The sequence below is a fragment of the Canis lupus genome, chromosome 36 (assembly GCF_048164855.1).
Source record: "Canis lupus baileyi chromosome 36, mCanLup2.hap1, whole genome shotgun sequence".
Lineage (NCBI taxonomy): Eukaryota > Metazoa > Chordata > Mammalia > Carnivora > Canidae > Canis > Canis lupus.
Window position 1 is genome coordinate 16521225 of NC_132873.1, and position 23759 is coordinate 16544983.

Below are 23759 nucleotides of genomic sequence, written 5' to 3' on the forward strand. Positions count from 1 at the left end.
GCTCACCACTTGGATGGGAACTCATGAGGACTGCTCATGAATGTGAAAATATGATCTGAAATTTGAGGCTCATGGTTTCTGTGACAGCCATTGCTCAGAGGGGGAAGGCTGCTTTACCTCATTCTTCCAAGGGCAATCTTCATTCACCAACCAATCAACCAATCATCACTTATAAAGGGGATTCCCAAGGTGCCCGGGAACTGTACTGAGGACTATGAAAAATGGAGATGTATGGGACCAGGTGTCTACAGTCAAGGCCCTTCAGCATGGTTAGGAAGCAAAGACTAGTCCAAGCCAAAACAGCAGAAAAGAAAGTGGGGTATTATAGAAGGGACTCCAAGTGCTACTGATGTCCAGGGTAGGGATGGGGCACATGAGGCTGGGCCACTGCCAGGAAGGAAAACATGAGAGTGGGGAAGAGGATGCTTTGGAACTGAGGCAGCTTTGAGATGGGGGGTGGAGTTCTAGCTCCTTTATCTGATCCATAGGAATGGTTTCAAACATGGCACCTGAGCCTTTGTACTCATATACTGATCCCTTGGTTTTGGCTTGAATTCACTTTGATCTATTAAGGAATTCAAAGAGATTGCCACGGCTGGCTACAAATCTTCCACCTGGATTTCCCTACGTGAGAGTCAGCTGTCTGCTCCTCCCCTCTGGTGGAGGGGTGTGAACCAGCACCTCGAGAGGAAGTGAACTCATGCAGGACTGGAAAGGAGTCTAATAGTTTAAGTAATCTAGTGAGCAGAGTAGCCACTGCTTAAAAAACAAACAACTCAATTCAACAAAATCTGGTTGTTTTCATATCATCGTAGAAGCCTTAGGCTACAAAGTCCCATTTCCCCAGGAGTCCCTTCCTTTAGTATCATCAAGCAGTGGGTTAGGTACACAGTGAAGAGTGATTTAAGGTTCTACTCATGTCCTATAGTCCTGGTTTTTCAGGGCAAGAGGCCTGTAGGGGCTAGTTATTAAAACATTCACTCACTGTTCCAGGAACTCCCTCCACCCTAGAAGAGTCACAGATTTTCAAGTGTCAGTAAATTGCAACACTATGGCACGAAAGGTTAACGGCCATACCCAGTCACAAACCGAACCTACTCTAAGGAGATGTGTTTTCCCTGTGGGGTTTGGAACATTGCCTGTTCAGACCACACATGCTATGCAGGGGAAACACCCCCAATACTCCAACCTGCAGCCAGGAAATTCCCCACCGAGCATGATTTAAGTCTCAAATACGAAAGCTCTCTCTCAGTCTTTGCCCCTCAGTCTCTTGTCCCTGTCTTGTGTGTGTGTGTGTGTGTGTGTGTGCATGCACACACAAGCACAGGTGCACACGAGCCCATTATCTATCTTCCTCTCGTCCTCATTTTCTTCCATTTTTTTCCCTCTTAAATTAAGGCTCTTTGGGGTAAGGCTGCTTTTCTGCAGTTACTCATAGAAAACTTTCCACCTTCACTTTCAGCACTTCTGCTATGCTGTGGTCTCCTGCGAGTGTATTGGCACTGACATTGTTCTGTTTACTTTCTGCATCTTAAAAGGAACTTCACAAGATTGCTCAGAGAGTGAGAGGCCTGCCTCAGACCACTGGTTACTTTTAGATAAATTATTTAGGACAGCCCATTCCTGGGTCACTTGAACATAGATCATTTCAGGCTACCAACATACGCTGGTTTTCTATGGAGAGTCCCTTCCATGCCAATTCTGAGCAGTGGATTAAGAGGCCTGGTTGATGCTGATGACAAGTTCGCCAGCCAGAGTGTCAGCTCTGCTCTGTATCTGAAGGGAAGCAGCATGGGCTATGGAGCAGCACTGCACTGGGGATAGGCTGCCTATTTCTTGCTGAGTTTGGCTATCCACCCCAGGTGTGGGAGCCTGGGTGAGGCCTCCTGAGCCTCAGTTTGCTCCTCTGTAAAGTAACCACCAGCCTTCTTCCCTGCTCTAGTAGTCTTATGTCTTATAGGAAGAAAATGAGGAAAGTCAGAGGGCCTTTCCAATGAGGGCTCTCTCAGGTGGCTGCTGGTTGAAGTAGACAAGGTGACTCCCACAGAAAAGGGCCCCATATTACTCATTGCCCCAGCCTGCACCCCACACTACTTGTGTCCCGGGTGTTGCTCCCTGAAGGCAGCCATCTTAAGGTGTATATGGAAAGAGAAGACCACAAAAAGAACAGGTAAAGGGAAGCCATGAGGTTCTCTGTTTTCGATACTTGCTCATTTCCTTAGATACTAGCCCTGCTAACCTGCGATCAAGGAAGTAAGGGGGTATACTGTGCCCCAAGTTTTAAGCCTCTGCCTCACCTGATGCCAGCCTGATAAAACCAACCTAACATGGCCACTTAACCCACCAAACAGCAACCGGTCTTTAAAGCAAGGATTGAAGGGTCTCTTACACACAGGAGATGGTCAAAGTCATTCATTTTCACAGGTACAAGTGTCATCGCTTCTACTTTAAAGAGGAGGAAATTGAGGAAGGAGGGGAGAAAAATGCAGTAAGTCATTGAACAAATCGGCAGTGAAGTGAGTAAGCCACATTTTCGACACCTTGTTTGGGGCTGTGATTTATGTGGGATAAGCTCTTGGCTACTTAGAACCCTTGCTGAATTTGATTCCAAGTTCCTGAAACCCCTAAGGCAGCTAAATCACTGGCCTGTTCAGATGGGAATAGTCTTCAGAAAATTCTCTCAGCCATTTTGTTTTGATCCCTGCAGGAGATATAACACCGAGACTGAAATAAATGAGAAATAATGAAGGACTAGGAGATACTTCTTGGCCTTTCAAAGTGTTTAATTCAGTTGAACATTTAGTATTGGCTGAAGATCCCCCCGCCCCATCACACTTAATTTCCCTAATTCAGTTTGTTCATCCCCAGTTGCTACAAGGAGCCAAGAGTTCAGATGTTGATGAAAACTTTGCCAAAGCTCCTCCATTAGAGAGTCAGGGTACTTGAGAGCCATTTATCCCTTGCTGGGTTTGGCTTCAGTTTAGAAACACCACCAGAAGATCCTTTATCATGGGTTTTTATCTCTTGGGCTGATAGCCAAATACATGCAAAGTCATGGAAAAATATTTTTTTGGAGTTTTCAAATGGTTTCAAGCTGGAAAACACAGGGGCCTTGGTTTGAGATATCTGGAGTCTGAACTTGAATTTAGCCAAAAAATTATTTTTAGTTGAATAACCAGGAGAAAATACTATAAGGGCCTGGAAATACCAACTGCAAACGAGGAGGCTGTGAAATGACCTAATAATATTTTCAAGTGTGGAGGCGGATGAGCAGCTGAGGCCAGAATGGCTCCACTGAGCCCCAACAATGGCGTGAAAATAAGAAAAATGCAGCCAGAGAAATATTTAGCTGTAAAGACAGGATTCACAATTGTGCAGGCTGGAAAAACCCAGCAGCGGTGATGGAGGAAAATTCTTGGATCTCTCCTCTACCCTCAGTCTTGGAAAAGTCAGAGCTAGTCTTCATGTCTATAAGTGGATATGTCACCAAGAAATAGGCTCTTCTTTTGTTGGCCACCTTCTTAGAGTAGGAAGGTGAGGAAACCAGGAAATTTCAGGGAAGAAGTGTCCCTCCCCATTCTTATCTTCTCCTGAGATAAAAGTCTTATATTTTTACATTTCAGAGAGCTCTGCCAGCAGGCTTTGACACTTCTCTCCTCCAATCCTGACTCAGTGAGTGTGCACACTGGGAACAGGACTGAGGTGGAGTAGTTTCCTATGACCTGGGTGAAAGGATGGAGTCAAAGAAAATGAAACTGCAACCACTCCCAATATGACAAAAGATGTCTTCTTAAAGCTCTCATCTTTTGTAAGTCCTTGAAAAAAACACACACACACACACACAACCTATGTATCTCACCAAGGGACTCTGCTATACTTGAAAGCTGGGCTCTTCTTCAGAACACAAGAATGAACGACTCTGTGGGAAGATGTTAGGAGTTCCAAAAAGGTACCTCTCTCTAGCCATTCAAGAGGTGATTTCCCCCAGAAGCCTGCTGGTGACCAAGGACTGTAATTATCACTGAAGAGAACAATTTGGTGTCCAGTAAGAATGCAACTACTCGGAGGAAAGTAACCAATTGAGCTTTTGAGGGAATTTGCTCCACACTTTTCTGGAAAGGGGTTTGGTGAAGGTGTGAGAATGACAGAGGAGAGAAGGGGCCACCAGGAGAAGGGGATGATGCATAAAAGGGAGGCTGGAAGTTGGAGATGAACAATACCGGCACAAAGACAGAGGGGTGGAGACAGGGCCTGCTTGGGGAAAGAGGGGATGGCGGTCCTATGGAGTCGCAAAGCCAGACGGCGATGGCAGGGTTGTGGGCCTGGACTTCCCGTGAAGGCTATTATTGAGCTTACACCCTTGGTCTACAGTTGGCCAAGGCTGGTGAGGACCCTGAGCGGCTGCTTTTACAATCCATGTCAGCCCCTGTCTAGGTCCTAGTTCTTATCTCCCCACCTTCAGGCCAGCTGTTGAACTACTTAAGAAGACCTATGAGGAAGTCCACCTGGGGCCCTGGGGTCCTCATACCCCTTCTCCCAGCCCGTTGGTGGTAGTTAGGAAACACAAAGGGACAAAATGATTCTTTAACATTCTGCTAAAATGCAGCCTCAATAACCAGCAGGCTGGCTGAGCATAGGACTTTGGTCAAGGCCACCTTTGGCTCAAAGCTTTCTCTGCACTCCCATCATTACTGGAGCTGGCTGCTGCTCTCTAGCAAGTAGAGAACTCTAGTCTAGGCATCGTGTTAATGAGTCCTGCTGCCTGACAAAGAAAGTGCTATTGCTGAAAGCCAAGACACGGTACACTATCATTCCCGCTCTGGATTGGAGCCCTTGCTTAGGGGTATGGTAGTTAACGATCTTTAAAGAGTTCAATTTTGCACAATTAGAAGACAAAACAAGGCTTGTGTGTGTGTGCGTGTGTTTGCAGCAACATATCACTAGCTCATTCATACCTTATGCTCATGCTGCTTTCTTTCCTGAGCCACTCACCCCGAGTTACCTATGTGAACCCCATGTCCAAGAGGCAGAAGTCCTGGATTTTTGGCAGGTTGGAGAAATATGCCCATAAAGCCCATATATGGCAGTGGACACTGTCCATTATACTCAAAGTCCTATTATTAAAACCCTTTGTCTTAGTGCATAGTAGACACCAGGGTAACACTCTTGGAAGAAATGGTGTTTTGAACAAACAGATCTCTTGGCTTCTCTTCCACTTGCCACTCCTTGCTGGAGCCACGTGGGGATAGCAGCTTGGCCTATGTATATAAACCTCCCACTAGACAACAACCTCACCTCCTGGTGACTTTCCTTGGGTCACATTAGCCCTGAACCCCCTCAGAAGAAAGCTGGATGACACCTTTTGGCCCAGAAAGCCTGTGTCTGCTCAAGGCCAGTGTGGGGGCTTTGGTCATAAAGCTCCGAGGATTGGAGACTTTCTTTTGGCATGTGGGCCTACTTGTGGCTGCTGGAATATTTTAGTCTGCAGCACAATACTGTGCACTGACCTTAAAGGATGTTTTTTACATGAATTTTTTAGTAGGAAACATAAATAAATAAGAGCAAGGCACAGCATAGTCACTCTTTGAAGAAACCAAGTGGAACTCATTAATCATGGAGAACAGGGCTGTGCCTACTGAACCCAGGGATGGAATTAACTCCTGGGCCACAGCGGCCACAGCTCCAGTGAGCTACCGCTTACAGCCAGGCCCACGTTCTCCACAAATTGACAGTTTGAAAAAAAAAAAAAAAAAAAGTCCCCACAATTAAAATTCCCTTCTGTTAAAACTATCTAAAGTCTTCTCTTGCAAGTACTCCACCCACTTTAGGAAAGAGAGATAGGCACAGGGATTAAATGGCTTGTGCGGATGGGGCAGGGGAGAGAAACCAGGATATCCCTAGATATCCACCACCTCTCAAGGGGGGACAGGTTCACTGTGGAAGGTAAGCCTCAGCCATTTGCAGCACCTCTTAAAATGAAAACAGGCACCCCACTGGACCCAGGAATTCTCCTGGAGAGAAACGTGCACATGGAGGCAACTTCGGAGCTGTTCCTCACGGTATTGTTTATAATAGGGAAAATAATGAACTAGGCACAACCTGAATGCCCACCTGAATGCCACCAGTAGGGGAGCAGTTAATAAACTTGGGGATATCCACACAATATGGAATGCTATACAGGAGTGAAAAAGGGTGGGCTAAGTCTGGCAGTGTGTACGAAGTATCGTCAAGATTTTGTTAAAGGAAAAACAGGAGGCTGTCCAACAAAGGAGGAAAGGCGTGATGCCATTCACGCAGAACAAAACCGAACGGCAATCAATACAAGCCACACGACTGGACACAAACATCCTTGTTTGCAATGGTATAAAACAAGGCCTGGAAACAGATACCTCACACCGTTTCTCATGATTACTCTCTTTGGGGAAGAGAGTGGGACTTGTTAGCAATGAAATGGACTTCTGCTTCCTCTGTGTTATTTGCCCATTTCCAGGATGTAGTTGTGTATACCTTGTAAGTTTGAAAAAAGGGTTGGGGGGGAGAAACCCAACCAGTTATTATCCTAAAATTTCCCCAAAAACTTCTTTCAGGGTCAGTAACCACTCAGGTCATTAAGCCTCTAATACAAGATGTTTCCCTACTCAACCCCTCAGTCTGCCACCAGAATGTCCATGGCTGATTTTTCAAACAGCCTTTCTTATTTCTTGGTCTGATGCCTGCGGGTCTTTAGCTTTTTTGGGCTCTTGGAAGTCAGGGACAGCAAAGCCTAAGAACAATTACTTTGCCCAGAAGAGGGTGGAGTGATTCTGGATCTTTGCTCGCTGGGCTGGAGGCAAGATTGGTTTCTGCTGGTTGCCCGGAAGCACCTGGACTGTCCCTTGTGCCATACTATGCTAACGGGGGTTTTGTTCTTTGGCAGTCTTCCAAATCCTCTATCTGCAGGGTCTGGGGCCAGTCAGAACTCCACCGCATAGTTGGTGCAAGCGTACTCTGGCTGAGGCATGTGGCCCGACGCCTTCTAAGGGTGCAGGTCCCTGATTGTATCTAACCTCTAGACATACTCTAGGGCAACTGATCTATGTCAGGCTTAATTAAATCCTACACTAGTCCTAGCTTTTAATTTATTTATGTAAGGCGATTCTTTTCCCTGCCGATTGTAAGACCATCAGCTGGTGTTCCCCTCTCCCCTCCTTTTTCTCTGGCTGGATTTGTTTTGTGTTTTCTTTGGGCCATCATTGAAGTGGATGAAAGGCAAATTACAGCTGTGAGAGCCCCAGAGATGTGCACAATTAAAGAGAGAAAACAAGCTGTACCTACAGATCTGCAGTTTGGCTCAGATGTGTAGCCCACAACGCAGACAAATCAAAACTTAAAAACGAAGCTCTTTTCATCAAAGATTACAGAAAGGCCACAATGTTTGTGCAAAACAACTGCAAAGTCAGGGAAGAGGGGTGATGAAAACGAACGCAGCGCCACAGCAGATTGGCCGGGCTTGGGTTATCTGGGCTGGGAGGGTGGTATCTTGCTTCAACGGCGAGAACACACATTTAAACCATCATAAAGGGCCAGGTAGGAGCCAAAAAAGACATACTGGGCCTCGACATCTGGTATTTATGATCCATGGAAACACAATTTCTGTAACATTTATGCTTGGGCTCCCTCTGAAATACCACACTGATAACAGTGCTGTGTTGGACGCCTAAGATTAGAGTCCTAACAGTCTTTTGCCCTTTTGGGGAAGAGAGAATACTTCTAGAAAATGCCTTGGGACCAGAACCAAAGCAGGAAGAGCAACGATGAAATGCTCAAAGGTGGTTCCAAAAATGGTAATGCTAACGAAGCATAAGTGATGGCCAGTTTAATTTGGTCTGGCAAATGTGGATCCCAGGCCAGCTCAGGAAAATGTTGACTGAGCCTGGGTCTTTGCCTGAAATAAATACATTTGAGATGCTTTCAGTTTATCCTTTACTAAAGGGAACAAATGGCTTTGAGGAAAGCCAAAGGTTATTTAGACAAAATGGGTAATTAGGCTTGTCATTAGACTAACAAACAATGCTCTAATCATGGGCATTCTACTCTCTTCTCCTGCAGAGGGCAGACAGCGACATATATACCGCGCCATCTGTACTAACAGAGCTTCCTGTAAGATCTGAAAACCAAAAGCCTGCTTCCTTTCAGCACCACTTGGACACGTTTACGGATGTAAAAAGGTCTTCCTCCTGGATCTAGCTTTAGAGGGGAAAAGGCAGGACTCTGGTGGAAATAGGGTACCTGGAGACGTCCCCTTCCTTAGGACCTATAGAGATGGTTCTTGTAACCCCCAGAAAGGCTCACGGGTTGATGGAATGCCTAAAACACCCAACAAATGGGGGTGTGGCGGAAAATCCTTCCATCACTTCTTGACCACTATTTAGAAGCATTAAACAGCTGGCAGGTGGTGTTTCCTGTATTTCCCCCCCCAATCCTCCACCGATAGAAATATTTTATATAACGAATCATTAACTTCCCAAAAAGGAGAACCAAACAAAAATACATGTCAACACAATCAGGCTTTTCGAGGAAGTTTCCCCAAGCCCCTCTCAAAGTTTTTACAGAAAGTTCCTTTTACAAACTGTTCCAGCCTGATAGTTGCAGGTTCATAGTCATCATATAATTATCTTCATTATTTGCTCCAAAATGAAGTCTGGAATATTTTGGAGCCTTGAACATGCCATAAGTCCCCATTTTGTCTGGGAAAGTGCTCATAAACTAGAGATCAATGTCCCCATGGAAGAAATAATTTGGTAGGCGAGGGGTATGATGTCGCCGCTTCTTCTCCAAAGGAAGCTATCTGTCTCCATAGGGCCGAGTACATGATTCAGTTCCACTGGTCCCATTCCCCCTGGGGTCCCTTGAAAGTCGAGTCCAATCGCCAGGGATTTGCCATCAAGAGAAATTTTGTAGAATCACACTGAGCAATTTAGCACTTAGCAACTTTTGCAAAATCCCACACCAATCATAAAAGTTGGCTCAGCTGCACAAATTGGATAAAACTCCTAACAAGCAGTAATAAAAAATAAAAGAAGAAAAAGCTGGCATTTAGTTGCAAGGAGAAAACCCACCTACCTCCCACAGCAATGCCCTGTAGCTCAGAAGGCGATATGCAAACTTTGGGAAACATCAGTTTGTTCAAAGCCTACATTTCAACTTTGTTCTCATAGGCAAAAGGGAAAAAAAAGCCCAGATGTTTGTATAAAAATATCATCATTTTATTACATTCCACACAATACATTTTCAAATAGTTTCCAATGTCCACAAGTTATTTTGACACACAGGCAACTGAGCAATGCAAGAGATGTCACAGTTATAGGAAGAGGGAATAAGAATAGGAAGTAAAAATCTTTAAGTTTTCTCGTTTTGTTGTTGTTCTTTGGTAATTTTCGATTATTTAGGAGTTTGCTTGCCTGCTAGTTTCATTTTAAAGACAGGGTCTTTTTAAAGATAGGGTATCAATGTCAGAAATATCACTGGATTTCCTGTCCTATTCTGGCTTTAGTCCCAAAAATGTGGGATAAGGGAAAAGTCAATTTCACTTCACTTTATTTTCAGTGTCCTGTTTCGTCAATGGCGATGCTATGATTTTTTTTTTTTCCTTTTTCTGCCTTCACCAGCAATTAGGGGAATAGCAATTGTGAGCATAATAGCAAGGAAGGGATTTTTTTTTTTTTTAACCCCAGAGATAAGGGTTTCCCTCCTGGAGCTGTTGATACGAAACCCCTACTAAGGCAAAAATGTTACCAGTCCCAGCTAGACCTTCAATTCATTCATTCATTCGTTTATATTTTAATAGTTGCTATCACCTCTTTGTCTTCTGAGAAGCAACTCTAAACACATGCATGCATGCATTCACCTGTCCAGTCTATTTTTCTTAGAAGAGAGTGATCCTTCCCCCCTCTATGAAATACAGAATTTTGCTTTCTAAAGCTGCAAAGCATGACTTTATGGAAGAGTTGCCCTTTGAGCATAGTACCTGGATAATACTATGAAAGTTGCTGGGCGAGAGAGAGAGAGAGAGAGAGAGAGAGAGAAATGTGACATCCCCAGCTGAACTGCATCGTGGGATTCACAAAGATTTGAGCAGCCTCATATTCTCAACTATGGCATGTACATAAAGATGATGCCACATGGGGCATCAGATAAAGACACAGCAAATGCACAAAGTTGTTGTCATCTTCTTTTAAAGAAGGGAAATCCTCAAGGGTATATAGTAACTCAGACAGTTTGCTACACTGGCTGGATTTTCCAGGTGTAATTTCCTGACACCATGCCTCCACGGGGCGCCTACAGGGATGTCAATCATTTTTGAGGCAACGGCTGGCCCCAAGCGCACAACTGGATGTGGACACCTGAGATAAAAAGCCCTTAGTGACTGGCATGGAATTCATCACACGGGATGCTGGGCTCTTGGCCCTCCTCCCTCTCCTGGCTGCTTTTTCCATCTTCAGCTGGGGTAGGACACTTGAAATCTCAAGGTGGCTCATGCTCTAGCCTTTCATCTTTTCTCTTCTTGGCAGGGCTGCTGTGGTTGAGACAGAGTAGCTCTTTGAAATAGAATAAGAGTGGGAGAGCACCTTCCTTTCAGAAGGATGAAACAAACCAGATGCGAAAGTGAGTGTGTGCTGGAGGGACCTGCGAGTACAATTCTGAAAGAATGCTAAAAGTCTCTCTCTCCCAAGCAGCCAAAAAAAAAAAAAGAAATAATAATAATAATATTTTGTTCTCAGAAGGTACCTGGAGGCTTTCAGCCCAGGCAACCATCTTTGGAGAGAATCTTATGCCTCCCCAGTGGGTTCCTAGCAGGAAGGTGAGAAATCAACACCCCCCAAGGCTGAGCCATGGTTCACTGAGCCTCTCATTAAAAATACGCATTTCCTATCAATGAAATCGACTCCATTATTGAATCTATCCTCTCTACAGTATCATTAGGCAGTTTATCTCCAACACCCCTCTCCGTGCGTTGCTTAGAGAAGACACATGGGCAGCAACAGATTTATTTTCATTATATCCTCTCCGATGCCGCAACATCTGGAAATGCCAGGCCAGCCTACGAGGGTGTATTTGCCAGATGCTACGAACGCTTTAAGGGGTAGCACACTGACACGTTACAAAAAAAAAAAAAAAAATGACTACTTTTTGTTTATAATCTCATAATATTTAAATTAAGTCAGGTGGACAGTCTTATGTTTTAGCGGCTATAGATTCAGGCACACGTTAACACCACGAAAGGAAAGCAAACGATCCCCTTTCCCCCACATTTTACAAATGCGAATACAATGATCAATATAATACCAAAGAATGCGATTTTTAACCTTCTTACTCCATTCCATCCCAAGTCGGGCACAATAAACCCCGCCCCCCCGAGGGAGGAGACTTGTAAAAGACCCCACTTCTCAGTCCTTCCTTCTCCTCCCTCCTCTCCTTCACCTCCTGCTCCCAACTTAAAACAGGCTACTGCTTCTGCTACGCCAGTCTCAGATTTGTTATTCTCTATGACTTACTCCAAGATTGGACTTCACTGATCAAAGCTAAACATTCATTATGAGCTTCTCTTTTATAAGGCAACATGAGACAGATTTGCTTCAGGGCTGGAAGTCGAGATGGTTCTGCACGCACCCAATGGCTGCTATCTTGCTGCTTCAAAGACTCCAGGAGACGTGACAAGGGGTCACGTCTGAGTGCGTTGGGGGAACTTTCCTCTTGGGCCAGATGGGTTGGGAACGGGACAGGGACGGGAGGGGCCACATTTCATTTCACGTGGCCTCTAGTTTCTTAGGGACCTGGAGATGACAACGGTAGCCAACAGAAACCCAGCCAGAGCTAGATAAGGCAACAAAAAGCTTCAATCTCTTCTCCGAGTAAACAAAACTAGTACAGTATATTATTTTCTTGTAAAATGGACCCCCCCCCCCGGGGAAATAACACAAGAATTAAAGGGGGGGGTCCTCTCTGAACACACCCACACACTCCCCCCCACAATGAACCAGGCTCTCTTTCTCACACTCCCCCCACCCCACCACCACACACAACATAGAGCTATTCACACGCAAGTGTATGTTATGTACAAACACACAGAGCCAGGTTTCCTCTCCAGTCTCCTGGCAGACTGCCCACCGGGGGGAGGCACGGGGTAAGGCCGGGGGAGAAACGGGGAACCAGTCTCTGCAAGGAAACCAGCTGAGCCTTCAGTTGTGAAGTGCTGAGGGGTGGATCTCTTCTCATAGTCCAAGATGCAGCATTAGAGTGGAGGGGTGGTGGGTTGGGAATCCACAAAGGAAAGGGGAAAAAAAAGAAAAGAAAAAGAAGGAAAGAAAGAAAAGAAAAGAAAAGAAAAGAAAAGAAAAGAAAAGAAAAGAAAAGAAAAGAAAGAAAGAAAGAAAGAAAGAAAGAAAGAAAGAAAGAAAGAAAAAGAAAGAACGAACCCAAGGACTATGGTCAGGATGAAGCAAAGCACACAGGGTTCGGGCCCCGAGGGGGAGAGACACACACACACACACACAGAGAGGGAGAGAGAGAGGCGTCTGAGAGTTCACACAGAGACTAGGCGAGGAGAAAAAAGTGCAAAATCGAGGCAACGTGTTTGCAGTCTTTCTCGTTTGTTTTGGGTGCCGTCCTTGGCTTCGGCCCTCAGCAGCGCGAGCCGCGGTCTTGCTCTAGCTTAATGGTTAGGGTGGGCTCCACCGCCACAGGGGCCCCGTTGGTGTAGTGGGAGGTTTTGTAGGTGATGGAGTGATCGGTCTTCTTGGCCGCATAGCGGAACCGGTGGTAGTGGAGCACCAGGGCCAGCGCGACGGAGACCAGCACCAGCACGGCGCCCCCGGCGGCCATTACGTAATACCAGTAGGCTGGGATGGGCTGCACGGGCACCGTGTCCACTGTGGGCTCGGTCCCTGGTGGCAGGGTGCCCCCTGGTGGAGAGACACAGAAGAGTGTTGCTAGGCTCAGAGCATGCAGACGGATCCCAAAATTAATTAAAAAAAAAAAAAAAAAAGATACACATACATGCTTTGGAGTGGAGGGGGCAGGGGACAGGGGGGTAAGATGGTACCGGGTCATCTCCTCGTGCCAAGCACTTTTAAAGGACTGTTATTTCCTACTCACAACCTCATGGGATGGGGGCCGTCGGACCCATTTCACAGATGCTGAGAGGTTAAGTGGACGCGCGGTGACGCAGCAAGTGGGTAGGTGAGTATGGGGTTGGGCCAAGAGCTGCAGGGTTTCGAGGCTCTCTACGTCTGCTAAAAACACAGTCACTCTCAAACAGCCAGAAGCGTCACCGTCCACACACACGCGCACACACACACACACACACGCGCACACGAATGCACACAAGGAAGTGATGCTGAAGTGAGTTCCGGGGTTCCGCGAGGCTGATTCTCCGAATGGGCGGGAATCCTTGGTCGGGCTGGCCAGCATTCTCTTAAACAATGTGTTCATGAGGCTGGCTAGACGCGAAGGTGAGTTCCACTTTGGCTTGCCAAGGCCCCCGTGCCCATAGACATCAGCCTGGCCTTGTCTAAACAGGTCAGTTATCACTGTCAAGCCATGACTAACGCATCTTCATTTTTTTTTTTAATTGGACAGAGGGTCTTCAGAACCTGATTGGAAAGACGTTGCAACAACAACAAAAAAATGTGGGCACAAATGATAGTGGGGATGTAAGAGAGAGAGTAAGCGAGAGCCAAGGGAGGGAGATCATTCTTAATCACGGAAAAGACAGAGGAGGGAAGAGAAGCTAGCAGAGGATTTCGAAGGCAAACCACATTCACTGGCCGGCCTCTGGTTGCCATGGAGATGATATAGCAGATTTAAGCCCAGGGTAACTCTGGGGAAAGACTGGCTAGAGTCCCACTTGATGCAAAACAGTGCTACGACTTGATTCTCCCAAAGATTTACATCAGATGAGAATCTGGCCCAGAATGGGACTAGGAGCTTTGGAGCTTGCCAAAACCAGACATGATCTTTACTTCTGAAAAATGATGTATGCTTAACCTGTGAAAGCTTACATCCCTAGCTGCTTACATCAACTGGTGGTGGCCAGAAAGATGCCTCCTCTCTATCCCTGGGATCTCCTCAGGGGGGGCCACGGCTGGGAGGGGCCGCTGCCTTCTTCACCCATCACTGGTCCCACCCTGTGGGTGCATCGCTGCTCAAGATGCAGCCAGGGGGCGTTTATATTTTCATGCCTCCCCCAGGAGACCTGGAGCAGTGACTAAAAGACTTCCTGAGGTGAAGACTCCTCTACTTGTGGGTCAGTGTTGGCCAACCCCTCAGCCTGAACACCAGGGAATAGCTGAGGGGTGGATCAGACCTTCTGGTGTCTTCTCAGAAGTGGTAGAAAAATGGTAGCATTTTTTCTTGGAATATCTTTTAGAGCCTGCCCACCCTCCCAGCCTTCAGTCACTGGCTCCCCCAGTTTGAGGGATCCCTTTCCACTAACGTGCGGGGTCTGTTGGTGCCTCTTGGCCCTCAGGGGTGCCGCGGCCTTGGAAGAGCTTTGACAAGGATGTGTCACACCGCAGACACACTGGCAGCCACATCTACAGCCCCGCTATCTCCTTTCTACCTTGTCTTCTTCATTACCACCTACTCTATTTTTCTTTATTTCCAAATCATTTCTATCTTTTAATAATTTCATTACTGTAGCTGAGAAAGCTCTTTATCTCCCTCTTTCTCTCCCTCCTCCTCCCCCTTCCTCTCCCCCCTCACTCTGTCAATCTTTGTGACCATATTGAAAATTATGCATAGAAACAGAAAGAGAAAGCAAGGCGCCGAAAACGGCTCCTTGAAATGGCCAGCTTGTGAGCCACAGTGAACCGGTGTCAACTCATTATTCAGGTCACCAAGAGTATCTGCTGCCTGGCAACCATCCTGCTGTTGGATTTTCATGTGGGCTCAGAAGAATGCACGAGAAACAGCAAAGTGTGTGGGGATGGGCCGAAGTTCCCCAGTGCCAACCACCTCTCCCCAAAGGGCATCCTTGGGTTTGCCTCTCATTTCGACTTGGTGCCACAGTGAGAGCCCTGCTCTAATGAGAAGAAAGGAAAGTGATACGTCCACAGGGTTAACCCTCCCACCTGAAGCACCCGAGCAGACCACAAAGGTAGGAGCACACATTTTTGCCAAGCAGAAAACAGTCACAACTGCCCACGTTCCCTCCAAACCATACAGTCTCAGGTTCAAAGGCTTGCTTTCCTTCAGTCAAAATGTTGGTTTTTGACATAAAATACACCCCACCCTCCTCACCAAGGCTCAGAGTGCCAGGGCTGGGCCTTAATGCTATTCCTAAAGTGTTTCATGTGATAGAGACAATATTGGGGCACAATGGGGAGGATCTAGGAGGCCCCCTGGAGGAATGGGAAACCACAATACGTGGATTACACATTCAGAGTCCGAGCTAGACCTCTGGTCTCAGAGTTCTGCTCTGCTCTGGAAGACACACTCCACGTGAGGTGTAAGACCCGCCTCCCCTTTCCTACCAACGCTCTCCTCCCCCTGCATTATCAACACGAAGAAGATTTTTGGGACAAAAGCCATGTTATGGATGGTGATGGACTGCGCATTAGCTCCTTAGACCTTCTCCTTGGACATTTGTTTTGAGAAATGAGAAAACATGCTATGTTGAGTTTGTGTTTTCAATGTTAAGGGAGTTAGAAAAGAGAGGATCCATTTAACAGTTCTCCCCTCATGCCCCACAGGCAATTTTGGGTGACCCAGAGTTGGGGCCAGAGTTTCTCAGAACACTCTTCAGGGCTAAAGAGACTCAACTCTCACAGGCAGGTGGATTACTGGTTTGGAACCTGGCTTTGCAGTAGCCTTCAAGGGCTGTATACTAAGGCCCTGCTTTGCTAGATGGAGGAAGGAAAGTTGACAGATCGGTAGTGGTTAAACGCCCTTCCAAAGCACCATCCCAGACAATAGCAGCAATCCAACAAATGTCAGACAGATGGATGGATGTAAGTATGGGGGAACGTATTGGAAACAACATCCAGATTCCCTCGAAAACATTAATGACCCACTGGTACTTCATGTAACAGTTATCCTTGGAAAGTGCTAGTGATTTGGCTGACTCCTACTGCGCCTCTAGGTGAAGTTGCAAAAAAGGTGCCACCTTCAGACAGATGTCGCCAGCCCCAGGTGCCCAGGTTGGTGAGTGGCTCTTTTTTGGCCTCGCTTGTCCCCATATGGGGTGACTGGGCCATTGCTTTGCAACAAAGGAGCCTCCCCAACATGGGAGAAAGAGCGTGGGTAAGCCTTAAGCCTTGTCCAGAGCTGGCAGTGTGCTGACCCGAACGTTCCTTTTGACTGTATTAACTTTTATCACTTACTCACATCCCTCTTTTTTTTTTCCCTCCATTGGACCATGCTTTCAACTCTTGAACTATTTTCTTCATTAATTACCATCCTCTAATTCTCCACAAAGTTTTCTCATTGTGTGAGATAATGAGAAACAGATATTTGAATAGTCAATAACTCCAAGTGTATTTGCAAGGTTGAGCAGGCTTCCATCTGTAAAAGTTCTGAGCCCCCTGGAGAAAGGGGCAATGCGAAAGCAAAGAATCTGAATTGTGACAAACAGTAAATGTACAGGAGGGGACTAGGGGAAAAAAACGAGACAGTAGGCAGTGCTCCTCCCAGGCCTACTGGGTTATTGAATGAACGAGCCATCGGGAAATGTGGCCAGTGCAACAGCTACGGTGAGTGGTCATTTCCTGTGTGCTGCTTCTTGGGTCTGCATCACCTTATTTATGCGTTGGGACCCTCAGATGGGAGACTTGAGAATCTCAGAGGATAAGTGAATTTCTCCGGAGGAAAATTGAGGAAGAGGGCAGAGCAGTACGCAGTAAAACCCTGGAGATAACGCAGTGTCAGGGCCAGAAGCACGTGCACGGAATCCGCGGCCGGTGCTGGAACCCAGGGGTCAGCTAACCGCTCTAGCCCACAGCCTCTTTTATGTCCATTCTGGAACACAGCGACCCTTATTACCTGTTGCTTATGGCTACTTTGGTGCTGCAGGGTCTCATAAAGCCCAACGCATTGACCTTCTTGTCCTTCTATAGAAGAATTATGCAGACCCCTGTTCTAACCAAGCTGGGATGGCACGGAAGTGGTCCTCTCCCTTTCTGCCCAAACCTGTCCGAGGACTGTCTCAGTCAAGTTCCCACTGTAAAGAGAAAGCATCTCCCACAGCTGAGTTTATAAAATGTCCCCTGGACCTGGAGGAGTCACCCTAGTCTTCAAAAGAAATGTTTTGAAGGACACCAAAAAAAAGAGAGGAAAAAAAAAAAGGCTCACTGCAAATAACTGTAGAGGCCTGGCCTATCTCAGAGTCTTCTCTGTACAGGTTGAAAATGAGGTGCTGCTGAAGGAGCATTTCAGATAAAAGGCTTGTTTAATTTGTGAGATTAAACGAACAACAACAAAAAAAGGGTTGCCTCCTCTAGAAGAGTTTACAGAAGATAGTAGAAGAATGTGGTCACGCCTACAGATCTGTTTGGAAGAGGAATGTACAAGTACAAGATCTCCCTGAGAAATGACTCTTGGCTTTGCCTTACAGGCAGTGCACGGAGGCTCCCTGGAAGGGTCCCCCGAGGCCTGCAGACCCGGCACTGGTGTCCCACATCTATCCCAGATGCCTCTAAATTCGGATCTGGGGCCGGCTGGAGTTTCGGACACTGCTCTTCAGCAGCCCTCTCCTCTTGGACAGAGGAAAAGTCGGTGAAAAAATTTTTCTTCTCCCCTTAGAGAAAACTGATGCTGGCAGCTGTTTAGATGAATGGCAAGCTTGCAGGGAGGGGGCGCGTCAGGCCCCTCTGTGACAGGAGAGGCAGCTTGCACAAGCAAACCTCACAAAGAATGCCTCAGTGTCCCCTTAGGCAAGCAATGGCAGCCAAGCAGTTCCACGGTTTACACACATCTGATCTCCATGCTTCCTTGCTCAGCAACACCTAGCCTCAATCTGGCAGCTGGAGACGGAAGGGGAGGGGGGCTATGGAGAAGGAGAAGGAGCCACACACCACAGCTGCCTATCTGGAACTCTGGCAGAGTTTAGGAATACTTCTCTGCCTTTCATCCTGCACCCCCTCTTGGAAGTGCTCCTGGGAAGGAGGAGTGGGGAAGCCCAGCAGAGAAGGAACTCGAGGTCAACCCCAGGTCCCCCTGGGATGGAGGGGCACTGCACTGGAACAGCTCTGGGAGGCAGCCCGTGGGGAATGAGGGTGGGGATCAAAGAGGGGAGGTGGCAATGGGAATTGGCAGAGATGGACCAGTTGGCACCCAATAAACAGAACTTAAAACCCGAGGCAAACCCCGGCCAGCTCTGTCGCTTCCCCAGAGTGGGTCTCTCGTAAGACTGCTCCTCTCTATGCCCAGGAGACTGACTGAGATGTTCAGTTTCTCCTTTTTACCTGGATGAAAATGGAACAGGACTGTGGAGAGTGAAACCCAGAGATGGGCCTCTGGCTCTCAGAACTGGTCCGACGCTTAGCACCCAAGCTCACAGCCATTGCGAGAGACGCTGATGTTCCTTCTAGCATCCATCAGTGGTAGACACAGCGGCTCTGAACCCTTTACCGTAACAACCACCCTCCCTGAGTGCACCAGTGCTAGCAATTTCCATGGGTCTCTAATGGGGAGGGAACCAGACCTAGTCTCTCTGCTCCTGCATCGTTTAAAGTCCCCAGCCCCTAATGTGAACAAAACCTCTTGCTTCTACTGTGAGCTGCTAAAAATAACCACCTGGACAACAAGTACAGAGCTCTGATCATGGGCTTTCCATATTTTTACTGGCTTCTTTCTTTTTCTTTTTTCTTTTATTGAAAAAAGACAGTATTGGTTAAGAGGAAATAATCCATCATCTTAATTATACCACTTTTTGGTTCTTTTTCTTTTCCTTTATATACTTTTTCATTTGTTAAAGCTCAAATTCTAGAAAAAGATACATGACTGGCACTATGTTTATAGCGGCTGCTAAAAAAAAAAAAAAAAGAATGGAAGAAAAAAATGCACACCCAGGCCACATTGTTTAAAATGTGACTCATAACAACAACAACAAGCATCTTCTTACAAATCACATGACAATGCAGCTTATTCATTCTCTCTCTTTCTCTGCACATTCTCTTTTTCTCTATGGCTTGTTTCTCTTCATTAGGGACTCACCCCCTGGTTTACAATCAAAGTATACACGCTAAGCAGAAAACACAAGGTGATTGGAATCAAAAGAAAATGTTTCATGGCAAGAAATGCGTAAGAGACAGAGAATGAAAAGACACTTTCAAATATAAAAGATCAAGGATACCTCATAAGACCCAGCCCAGAGGCCACTTTTATTGCATTTCCTTAAAGATTTACCTAGTACACACTGATCTCTCCTAAAGAATGAGATTGCTTTTGTCTCATGGTTAATTTATAATAGAAAAGAAAAACAACCTGTATTCAAAAAAAAAAAAAAAAGTACTAACAATGTAACCGCCTATTGTCATTAGTGTTACACCATCGACTTTCCACATCCTGCCTGCCCAAACCTGATGTCTCTTTGTTTCCCTTTGGGAGTGAAAAGGCTGATTTCACCCCAGGACCCCCCACCCCCCACCAAGGCTGCGGCTGCCCCGACCAGGAGAGGAACCCTATGCCAGGCCCTAGGGGCGACAGAGCGAATGGTCATCGTCTTTCCTCTCCCCAGCGGAAGGCTTTGCTTGAGTCAAAACACAGAGTCACACGCTGAGGTCACAGGGGCCTCCGGCCAAGAGAAGACGGGCCCTGAGGTCATCTGCCTACCGACTCCCCGAGTTCCACGTAAAACTTGCCAATGTGATCGAAATGGTCCATTTTTCAATTCCAATCCTGCCCTGGCCTCTATGTTCCTTGGCCAAGTCTCTGCCCCTCATGACTTGGTCTCCTTCTTCCAAACTGCTCCTCATCTGCAGAGACAACAGCCGGGGCCCAGCCGGGCCAGCCGTGCGCTGCTTCTGCTTCACCCCCCGATCAGCCCATCGGGAGCGCGCGGGAGATGCTTACCTTCAAGTCACTAAGCCCTGTGTTTGTTTTGGCTAAATGAGCACTGCGGCTCTGATGATATTTTATTTATGTGTTTTTTTACAAGAGAACATGACTGGACTGTGAAGCCTCACGGCAGACACAGCATCAAGGAGAGCGCATGTGCCCTGGTTTGTTTGTTCTCTTACAGAAGCAAAGCACTTGGCCCCTGTGCTTGTCAGTCATGGACTCAGACACGCGTGCTCACACACAACTGTGTCTGTGGCCGCTGTTGTGTAAGCCTTTGGCCGGCCTTCCCGGGGGGCTTTGAGTCTTAATCAGCAGATTTGACTTGCCCACCAGAGACATTACCTTGGGTCCTGGAATTCCAAGAAGTTGAATTCAACTGTGATCCAAGCGACTCAGTTGGGATCTCAGCTTCCCTCCCCATACTTGGATCCGCATTAACATAAATCTCACACCCGAAGAGCACCAACACATGCGCACGAATACGCTTCATACTGGAAAATGTGCAGTGGGGAGCGGGGATGGCGTTCGGGAGGCCAGGAAGGGTGAGAGGGGAAGAAACTGTACTCTATGCTGGTCTGCCATTCTCTCTTTCTGCCACTTTCATCCCCCTGCTATGGTCTTAGAGGGTGACGGGTGGAAAATCAGGCCGGATGATTTGGAGTCAAAAGCGCATCTAGGTGGCAAACCGGGAATTCATCTCTTTCTAGCCGGGAGCTGGACAGATTCACGAGAGCGAAGATAACGAGTCTAGACCTCAGATATAAAAGCGACTTCCCTTATCTCTGGAATGCTGTCACCCGGGGTGAAGGCCCGCCAGCACAAGTAGGGCGCACCAGGCCTCGCAACTGTTCATATGGAAAACCCCAGCCGGCAGGTGAGGTGCAGTGGCGGGACTGTGCTCCATCACCCAGGCCAGCAGGGCGGGAGCCCTGAGGGTGGCTTCTCAGCACGGGGCACTGGAAAACTGGGTGGCAAGTTCACCAGTGACAAGTCCCCGGAGCGCAAGGAGGGCAGGAGAGGCCCGCTGCACCCTGCGCGCAGCACAGGCCTCACCACCACCCACGCTCGGCGCCGAGGCCAGCAGCCCACCTTCCCTCCTCTCTGCTCTGCTCTTTATTAGCGAAATAAATGTCCTGTTCTGGTCTTCAGTCCCGTATTCAAATGCTCTAACTCAGCAAATGCGCCTCCCTGTTCCCTTTACCAGACACCAGCTCCAGAATTCCGCAACTTTTCCTCCTCGGGATCATCAGTCCTTTTGTGCCTTTTCCCTAACTTTCGACCTCACAAGACCACCTGCCGCTGTACCTCCCTGAAGGTTCATTGAGACCGCTGCCTTGGAGCCCTGCGGCTGGAAAGAAACCATCTTCAGCCGAAAATAAATCATTGCCACCCCATTTCACTTGGAATTCTACTACTGATTTTTGTTGGTCAGTCTCCTCCACAGCCTCTCCTTTCTCACCACTCAGGCCATTTTCAGCCTCATTGCTCCCCGTTGGACAATGCAAGGCTGAAAGGTTTATCTGTAACCTATTTGTCTCTATTATAGGTTTCTAAACTTTAATTAAACAAGACACAGTGAAGATCTCAATCCTCCTTCCTGGAATCTACAGGTGTTGCTGGTGCCATCTAGTGGCGGGAAGGTGTGGCGTCTGTTTTCTCTCGAGGGATTTGTCAGGTTTGGAGGTTTCTTCCCCACACCAAATTCACATCACACGGGTGGTAGAAAAAGACATGCAAAAAAAAAATTTTTTTTTTTTACCTTTAAAATTCTCACCTGCAAAAGCAGAGATGGGTTCTGGAAGAAAAAAAAAAGAAAAAAATACTGAGTTAGATAAGAGGAGGAAATAGTGGGGCAGGTATAGGGTGTGATGAAGAGGACTTCCAATAAGTTGCTTTTTTTTTTTTTTTTTGGTAATACCCCATGGGAAGTGTCCCCATGTCCTCCTCATGCTGTAGACTGTGTCTAATACATCATCATGACAAGGGCCGGGTCGATGGGGAGAGATTCCCAAAGTCGCTTTGGAACCAAAGTCCTTTATGGAGCGATGCGTCCCTGAAGCATTGTAATCAGTCAGCTACCACTGATGACTTTCTCAGAGGCTGGATTATGTTTGGATGCCCAGGGCCTGAGAGCTGCCTGAAGGGACTGGGGTGGTCCCAGGTGCTTCTGACATCATCAGGCACACACATCCGGGACGCATGGGCCAAGAAAAGCACTCGGTGAGTGATGACAGTCGCTCTGCCGAGTAAAAGCAGGTCCTGTTCCTTCTCAGGATTCCCTCTTGCTTTTGGAAATGTGCATGGCTCTCCTGGGAGATGGTCAGGATACCCTTGGGGTGACCTGGGTAAAATGTGTGCATCTTCTCAGTGCGTCTGCTCAGCACTTCTGTCCAAAGGGACAGTCATGGTGTCCTTCCCATCTGGTCACCTGGCATGCAACGTTTAATCTTACAACTCTGGGATCTTGGGCACTGAAGGAATTAGCCTCAAAGCAAACTCTAAAGTCTTACTTCCCCTGCCATAGTTTGCCCTTCAATTCAACTTGGGTAATGTGTTAAAACAACTTGGGTAATTGTGTTATCAGTCTGATATAACATATGTACTATTTTCGCTTCCCAGTGAAGGCTTCCATTAAAAACATCAAACCTTTGCAGCATGTAATTCTGACTGGCAGTTGCTCTTATCCTCTAGCATTTTCTTTGCTAAAAGCTGGAGTCTGATGATGGGGTCTTGGCACCCTGAGTCTCCATATACTTAATGCATGTCTATTTCTGAATGGGAACAGGAGATAGAAGACTTCACCTCATGTTACACTCCTCCCATCCTGAATGCAGCCTAAGACACGACGACATTCATACCTCATCTCCTTCACAGACTGCTGCTATTCTACCCATTGGGTGCAACTGGTTTTTAAAGGGCGCGCTTGTATATCGTCTGGTATATCCCTGCCCCTGGTGTCTTATTTGGAAGAGCTACGAAGAGACAGATATTCACGTACCCATACAGTTCTCCAGTGGGACGTCCGTGCTTATCCGAATGTCATCAATGGCAATTTCTCCTGAACGTCCTTTTCCTATGACTCCCTCAAACACAATCTGGAAGCCAGAAGAACAAGAGCCATGGTAAACCGAGCTCCTCCGTTCGAACAGTGCAAAGACTTCCAATTTTCTGTTAACTGCAGCTTAAAATGTGTGTGTGCGCACGCACACGTGCGCATGTTTCTGTACCTGGTAGCCATCTGTTGACCACATGGCTATGGGCTTGAAATCTTAATTTAAAAAGAGTTGGTTCAAATCAAATGCATATCTGAAGGAATTAAAAATATATATATATATATAACAAGGTGATGGATACTGTTGTCCAGTAACTAACATGTACTGATTAAAAGGACCAGAATCGGGACATGTTTAAAGGAGGGTTGGAATGTCCCAAGCCATTTCTGTGGTTCCTTTCTCATAAATCTTTCAAATGCCCAACCCAGGCCTTTGGAAACTCAGAGGACAAAACAGGTGGGGGTAAGGTGAGCAACACAGTACACTGGGTCTGGATGGCCTTTGGCACAATAACATTGTCTTGCGGCTCCATTATTATAACGAGGAGGGAAAGGATTTTTTTCCTTCCCCAATACTTTACTGAACACCTACTACGTGTGCCAGGCACAGGGACAGTTACAAAATCTAGTAAGTAAGACCTTCTGCCCAGAGAATCTCACCATGTGGCGG

General features: G+C 47.0%; 1 protein-coding gene and 1 long non-coding RNA gene across 9 annotated transcripts in view; one reads left to right on the top strand and one right to left on the bottom strand.

Annotated features, from left to right (window-relative positions):
• The window catches only part of NRP2 (neuropilin 2), a 115264-nt gene that overhangs the window by 8519 nt on the left and 82986 nt on the right, over window positions 1–23759 (bottom strand). For 3 of the 6 annotated variants that reach the window (XM_072812923.1, XM_072812926.1, XM_072812925.1), the window contains exons 14-15: window positions 23036–23132; window positions 21797–21832 (exon numbers count right to left, since the gene is read on the bottom strand). In XM_072812923.1, coding sequence (XP_072669024.1) covers window positions 21797–21832; window positions 23036–23132 — 133 coding nt within the window. Of the gene's footprint in view, window positions 1–9223; window positions 12942–21796; window positions 21833–23035; window positions 23133–23759 lie in introns of those variants that run through there. The other 3 variants (XM_072812927.1, XM_072812928.1, XM_072812924.1) reach the window with 3 other exon arrangements.
• Window positions 13093–23743, top strand: LOC140625586 (uncharacterized). 3 transcript variants are annotated; one of them, XR_012024934.1, is made up of 7 exons: window positions 13403–13490; window positions 14872–15136; window positions 20745–20911; window positions 21242–21464; window positions 21584–21712; window positions 22135–22257; window positions 22823–23720. It is a non-coding gene; the product is annotated as an uncharacterized lncRNA (long non-coding RNA). The 3 variants fall into 3 exon arrangements; XR_012024933.1 differs by having other exon boundaries at window positions 13093–13557; window positions 21584–22257; window positions 22823–23743; XR_012024932.1 differs by having other exon boundaries at window positions 21584–22257; window positions 22823–23742.